This window comes from Electrophorus electricus, chromosome 9, assembly GCF_041902795.1.
Source record: "Electrophorus electricus isolate QZ-2024a chromosome 9, ASM4190279v1, whole genome shotgun sequence".
In the NCBI taxonomy this organism is placed as follows: Eukaryota; Metazoa; Chordata; class Actinopteri; order Gymnotiformes; family Gymnotidae; genus Electrophorus; species Electrophorus electricus.
This window is the reverse complement of record NC_137505.1, coordinates 18,935,001-18,942,500: the sequence shown is the minus strand read 5'-3', so window position 1 is coordinate 18,942,500 and position 7,500 is coordinate 18,935,001. Positions and strand designations below refer to the sequence as shown.

Below are 7,500 nucleotides of genomic sequence, written 5' to 3'. Positions count from 1 at the left end.
ATGTGTACAATAAAAGTTTATGAAAGTGAATTATATTTAAGAAGTTACTCTTGCAAAATTACCATGTCTGTGAAAGAAAGACGTTTAGCACATTCTAACCATCTTAACAACTATGGCATATTTTCGTTTAGAAATTGGCTCTTGTGTGTCAAATATTCATTCGGTAGAAACTCGGGCCAGAAGCGGGTTGGCCTCTTTTCTTTCTTTAACTATGTCTGACACGCAGACATCAACTTCTTATGATTTTTGAGATACTGAACCAGTCGTTACAAAATCGTATTTTAAGGTTTGCCCTAGGTAATCAAGTCTCGCGTGGCGCTGAACATGCGCTGTACCTGTTTCTGGAGCGTGAAGGGTCACGGTATAAGGCAACGCATAGACTGTGAAACACATTTCTATTTTAAGACCACAATCGTTATTACGTAAAAAATGAAGGTTATTTAATTTCGTAACAATTTCCCTCCTTTGTAATTTCTCCTATATTCTTTAAAAAGCTTTTTTAATTAAAGAGTCCAGAGATGCATGTTTTGTTTGAAGATTTTCAGTTTGTTTTAACAAGCATTGCTTTTGGTTATGTATTAAGAATAATTTGAGTATTTATTGGTGCAAGAACAATGAATATTACATAAATACTTTGCAACACCAGAAGCAATTTTTCTGATTTTGACCTCCTGTAAGGTAAATTAGTGTGCAGTAGAGTTTGAGTGATATTCCATTGTTTAATGCTGCACTTCACTTCTGACAGTTCTATGGAATTTGCTGCCTGCTCATATAGTGCCAAAATACTTTACCACAAGGCCAGGTACACACCACCATACTGTCTTCAGTGGTCTATGCTAAATGTCATTGTGTGCGTGTGTGTGTGTGTGTGTGTGTGCGTGCGTGCGTGCGTGCGTGCGTGTGTGCGTGCGTGTGTGTGCGTGTGCGCGTGCGCGTGCGTGTGCGTGTGCGTGTGCGTGTGTGTGTGTGTGTGTGTGTGTGTGTGTGTGCAGTTTTACAGTTCTGTAAAATGTGCTTCCCTACCACGTGGGACAAGTGTGAGAGTTATTCCTATGAGTCAGTGTGTGGTCCCTGGAAGTGTCAGAGCTGTGAGCCTGCCTTGTGGTTAGTGTGTGTGTGTGTGTGTGTGTGTGTGTGTGTGTGTGTGTGTGTGTGTGTGTGTGTGTGCGCGTGCACGTGTGCGTGTGCGCACATGTTATGTTCTTGCCTGTATTTGTCTCTGCGTGTATATGTGTGTGTACACACTTGCAAGTGAGGGAGAGCATAATAAAGTTCTACCTCCAACTCTTTATCTTTTATTATCAAATGAGATGTTTATGAGCAAGCAAAACGTGTTCTCCAGAAGGTCTGCCGTACCCCCATCTGTCTCTAAGCCACTGATTCTGTTTCCTCACCACACAACATATTTACATATTTAACATATTTAAACATGCACTATATATATATATATATGCACTATATATACATGCACTATATATATATATATAAGCCACAATTTGTGCATGTATTTGTATATATGGGTGCATATATATATATATATATATATATATATATATATATATATATATATATATATATATAAATATATTTATATATAAATATATAAATATATATATAAAATATGTGTGTGTGTTTGTGTGCATACACACACACACACACACACACACACACACACACACACACACATATATATATATATATATATATATATATATATATATATATATATATATATATATATATATATATATATATATTCATCCCAGTGTTTAGCTTTTCTCCCTTAACTTTTGTATGTCTTTTTCATATTCATCATTGCACGTGCATACAAACCTTTCCTCCTCTCTCTCACCTACCTGCGCACATATCACATTCTCCCACTACACACACAGCATTTCTGTTGTCTTAACACATCTTTGTCTCCAAGTCACTCTCGTCTTGCATGTCTGTCCTACAGATACTGGCCAATTGCTACTAGACACAAAGCTGATAAGTTGTTGTTATGTGCGTTTCGCCTCCTTCCCAGCACCCACCCACCACACGGACTGTCCCAGACGTCCCTCTCTCTCCGCTCCCACTTTATCAGTGCTTCCACTGGGCCCGTATTTTAATAACCCTGCAATAAATGACTATCAGGCAACTCTTCCCTGGTCAGTGAGGTTAACGCCTTAGTAAGCTGATATGCACTAACAGGACAGCTCGGGCCTATCCAGGCTCCTTGACATTTTTCTATTACTTGTTATAAGGAAATCGGAAAAGTGATGGTTTTGCTGTGGGTGTAGGGATGGTGATTAAGTTAGTGAGGAGAACAGGTTATGAGTTGGTGACTGTTTTACTATTCAGATTCTGGACTCGGTTCATCTTCCACTCATTATTGCTTTTAAGTTTTACATCATATCATGATGTATTCCCTCTCTCTCTCTCTCTCTCTCTCTCTCTCTCTGCTGTTTACACAGACAGTGTGAGTGTACAGTGAACCCAGTAGTGTGGCGTTTACTGCTCTCGGTTTCCTGTGAGTGGCAGAAGTGGGCTAGAGGCCATCCTCTCTGCCAGGGGAGTGAGGCACAGGAAGAGGAGAAAGCTAGAGGCACAGGGGAGTGAGGCACAGGAAGAGGAGAAAGCTAGAGGCAGAGGGAACAGCAGGTTTGGGAAGAGGCTGAGAGAGGTAGGGAGCCAACCTCAGCAGTGTGGTCGTTTCAGTTTGGAAGTCAGAGTCTCTCGGGACATGAGATCTGTTCCATTCTCAGGTCTGGCTTCCCTCAGCCAGGACTAAGCATAACAGCCACTGGGCATGCTTCAATGTGGAGCTACAAGCATTGTAAATGGAAATGGAACTATACCTTGAATACCTGTGAACCTCAAGTTTAAAAGCACATTATCTCTAAAAGTTTAAAGTGAAGAGAAACCGGTCCAGTACGTTTCTGCGGTCCATTGTTAAATCTCTTTTAAATTGTAACATGCTTTTGTGGGGTTTGTCACAGAGCATCTCTTGTGGTTTTTTTTCAGCTGCAGATGGCTTTAATTGATTATTAACCTTCTGCTTTTATCTCCTTGAGAAGTACTTTTCAGTCATGATTGTAACTCCCAGTGATTGCACCTTTATCTATGATGCTTAATCTATTGAGCTGACATCAACCTGTTAAAAGATGTGTGTTTAAACATGACCTTACATAAGTATTGTATTTTGGCAACTGATGATCAGTATTCGACTGGTGTTTTTGGTTTTTAGTTTTGATATGTATTTTTAAATCACATAATCCTTAAGATTATCACCATGTTGTCAGTGACCCAGTAAGAGAAAAGGCACTGAAATTGTGAAATATTTGTACCTTTGGGAATGTGGTTAAGGGAGAGAAAGAACATGTGTGTGACACAGAGAGCGATAGAGAGAGAAAGAGAGAAAGGGAGAGGGAGAGAGAGAGAGAGAGAGAGAGAGAGAGAGAGAGAGAGAGAAAGAAAGAAAGAGAGAGAATGCGCGCACGAGCGAGAAACACAGACACACAGATGGAACCTGAGATTCAGACAAACTGTTGATTGTGATCAGTGACCTCATTAGATTTGGGCAGGTCAGCACAGGTGAAGGAAGATCAAAGGGCACATCAGCATCCTGAATCCGCCGAGAAACAGATGAATGAGGCTGAGAGGCTGAGGGGGAAGAAGCAGAATGACTGCAGTGCCCCGGCTGGGTTGACCATGGCTGGAATACATGAAGATGTGTGATAGAGTCAACACTGTTCTTCCTAGCACTGTTTTTAACCTTCATTAAGCGCGGGTCCGTTATTTCATCCCTCACATCTGCGTAAACCTTTTAATGCCTTTGCACTCTTTTTTTTTTTCTTTTTTTCCTTTTTTAAATGCCCCCTTCGGGACAACTAGTCACTTTCACTGGCCTGGTGGGCAAACAGGCATAGTCACGGTGTTGATTCGGAGCAAATCTGTGCCTGTTCTATGTGCTGTTGGATATTTCCTCTTAATGCTGAAGCGCAGCTGGGTTTTGTAGCGCCTCCTTTCACAGCTAACAGGCTTTAGCATGGTGAGCGTTTACTGAAGCGGCACCACTTGTCTGTGAACCTCTTCTAACTAAAAAAAAAAAAAAGATTGACGATGTTTTAGTACATGATTGGACACGTTACACCTACTTGGAGAGTTATTGTTGTTATTATTACCGCTAACAATAATGATACTGTGAACTAAAGTGAGTGCGGGGTTCATGGTATCGTATGATGAGAGTGAAACATGCTACCTGCACGCCTCATACCTTCTTCGAGCCTGACTGCAGTTTATTGCTCTCAGCGCACCGCAACCGCAATTCATTGTCCTGGTTGCTGGCACGGCGGTTGAAGCTCTGGGATTCGAGTCCTGCAGCGCAGTATATGGAATTGGCTCAAGTCTTATCTCGGGCATATTATGTTGAAATGCTATGTTTAACGGGCACTATTAATTCTGTGTACACACGCGAGTGTGTTTATATAATCATGGGTGTCTATTTTTCTAATATGATAACATCGGGCTTTAATGAACCGTGTTTTTAATTTTTTTCGCCGTCTATGCTCTTATTTGAAAGTACGGTTCGACACGTCAGAATCTCTGCCGTCACTTGAACCGGAGCACATTTATTTCCACTTAAAGGACTTAAAGGCCATTTTGTGTTTTTCCTACTTCCTTCTGCGATTAAAAAACACCACATAATTCAGTCACTTGCTTCCAGGGCCTAGCTGGCGTTTTAATCACGCAAAGGCTAATGTTTTTTAATTTATTATCCATTCTGAAATTTAGACCCAGCTCGTAATTCTTCTACGATTTTTTTTTTTTTTTATTAATCCATTTATGTATTTTTTCTTTCGGAGGCCGCAGAACTAGGAACCGACGTCCAGTGCGTGTGTGTGAAGGGAAGGACCAGTGTAGAATCGTTGCTTTTAGACCGCTGTTCTGGAAGTACAGTGCAAAAACTATTAGGGAAAATAAGGTTATAGTGAAGAGGTGAAGAGTCGAACCCTCTCTCTCTCTTTGTTTTGGACCACATGCCCTTTGTATGGAGGTAGTAAAATGTAAATGAGGACTGCTCCTCTATTTGGCCAGTGTTGAGTGAGTGCTCATTCTTTCAGACTTGGCAGGTGAGTTGTACTGTCTGGCATTTACCCTGATGGATATTGCCAGTATTGAAGCTTTGGCTGGAAACTGGGACCTTTGGACGCAATCCCAATAGAGCACATATGTATGCATGAAAACACACACACACACACACACACACACACACACACACACATGCACATAAATTTTTATACCTACTGACCAGAGGGGTCAGACTGACATGCTGTGTTTGTGCCAGAAGGGTCATACCATGCCCTCCTCGTGCATACCCGTACACACACATAGCCTAGTTTACATTCCCTGTAGACAGTGGTGCAGAACGATGCACAGGGCCTCTGGTTCTCTGTTTGTTGATTGCAGTGATAAGCGACTCCCTTCCGACGGAACAGTCCTGTGGGTTACAGGACACTGCCCTTAGCCTTAGCTTTGATGCCTTCCTGCTACTTTTAGCTGTTCTGCGTGTAGAAACCAGAGGAAAGATTATTGTCACCTGATCCAAAGTGTTATTCAGACATTTTGGGTCATTTGGCACCTTTGCTAAAGATAATCAGCGAGGATTATGTGAGGATTATGTGGAATTCGCATTATTGCAATAAGACGTGTTTGTGAATATGAGGAATACATGAAATCATTTACTCAATACATTTAACACAGATATTTACAATTCCTTTCCATTTGATGTCTTCCTCTTTGCCTGTATCTGTGCCCTCTCAGGCACATACTCTCTGGCCGGTGTTCCCCCCGCAGTGTGGAGGGGGATGGAGCGTGGAGGAGGAGAGAGCCCTCGTCTTCGGGACAGCCCTGAGTGCCATGCTGCCACCAGCCCGGACCTCACTGGCCCCCCAGCGGGGAAGATGAGCCGCCTGGAGCTCAATGGCAGCCCCACCGGGCACCGCAGTCGCCACAATGGGGCCCCACAGAGACCCCTCGGAGGTACGACCCCAAGAGCTCGTATAAGTGACCATGCTTCCGCAATCGTAATAACACCCACAATATGCGTAGTTTAGTTTAGATTATCGAGTGACCATTGCGCCATGCTAGATTTAGCATAGTATTTACATTTCTAAAGCTTCCAATAGTGACAATTATGTCAAGAGGACATGTGAACATGTCCTCTGTGTGGATACAAAAGAGTAATACAATACCTGCTGGGAAGTGCGGAGAGCTATTCTAAATAACATCCCAGAAATGTACAGCTGCAGCATCTCATAGCTGCAGCTGTTTGTACCCTTCCCTCCAAAGGGCACAAGGTCTGCGAGTATTTTATTAGACTAGGTTAAAAGACCAGCTCACAGCAAACAATATGAGCCAATTCTTTCCCATACACTAATGTAGTATCACGGGGACTATATAACACCAAGTGTTGTTAATAAAGCACCACAGCAAAAGGAAGATTTATTTCCCTTGGTCAGTTATTGATCTCAGTTTCACGAGTGCATGCACGTGCACCCACACATATGGAGTAGTCACAAAAATAGTACACGGAGTGCGGCCATGGCTATTAGTGACATTAGTGAGCTATTATTCTATGATGCTTCTTCTTTCGAAAAATGGGGAGGGGGAAATCATTCATCCACAAACCACAAAGGTTGATTATATCTGCACATTATTCAAGTGTGTCATTTTAGTGTGAGTTTGTTTCATTTGACGTTATTTATTGAGCAGAACTGTCATCAATATCAATTAGATAGTTGCCTTGACAGTAAGTAAGCTAACCATAAAGTCTGACAGAGCTTACCACTTTTTCCAAGCTGTCGGTGTCAGCGTGTTGTTTTTGTGTATCTGTGTGTGTGTTGGTGAAGCTGAGATTATGAATGTTTATGCATGTGAATGTATATTTTGACAATTTATATGTATGTGCCTGCATGTGTGCACGTCTTTGGGTCTGTATGCAAGTGTGTGTTCGTCCAGTAAAATAAGACCTAAAGAGAGAGTTGTTTTGCTTTTTAGGATAGTTTTTCTGTTTTTTGCTTTGTTTTTTTTTTAAAGTTTTTACATTTTTTATAGGTTTATGTGTGATTTTATTTTTTGGGGTGGGGGGTGGTGCTAGAGAGCAGGGAGGTAGAGAGGGTGAGCACTCTGTTCTTGTGTTCTGGCAGTAAGGATTGATGGTTACTTCTAATGAGGGGTTGTCTTTAAACGGAGCAAACTCAACATGTCTCCTCCAAACCACAACGGAGCATAAGGAGAGGACCACACAGATACATAACTGTACATGTATATACACAAATACACACCTAATGTTACTTTCACTTCAGTATAGTTACTCACAGAATTTACTTTAAATTGGCCTACAGAAGAGCAAAATACATCTAAACACCCAATCACGTCAAAATATACATGTGCACCGAGTTGCACATACTGTCCAGTGTAGTCACATGCGTAGATTCACATACACAGTGCAATTTC

The 7,500-nt window shown here is 41.7% G+C and overlaps 1 protein-coding gene across 2 annotated transcripts in view; it reads left to right on the top strand.

The window, feature by feature from the left end:
- satb2 (SATB homeobox 2) overlaps positions 1-7,500 on the top strand; it is a 33,909-nt gene that overhangs the window by 2,424 nt on the left and 23,985 nt on the right. For both annotated transcript variants that reach the window (XM_081720928.1, XM_027026267.3), the window contains exon 2: positions 5,806-6,024. In XM_081720928.1, the coding sequence (XP_081577054.1) occupies positions 5,850-6,024 (175 nt within the window). In that variant the 5' untranslated portion in view covers positions 5,806-5,849. The remainder of the gene's footprint in view (positions 1-5,805; positions 6,025-7,500) is intronic.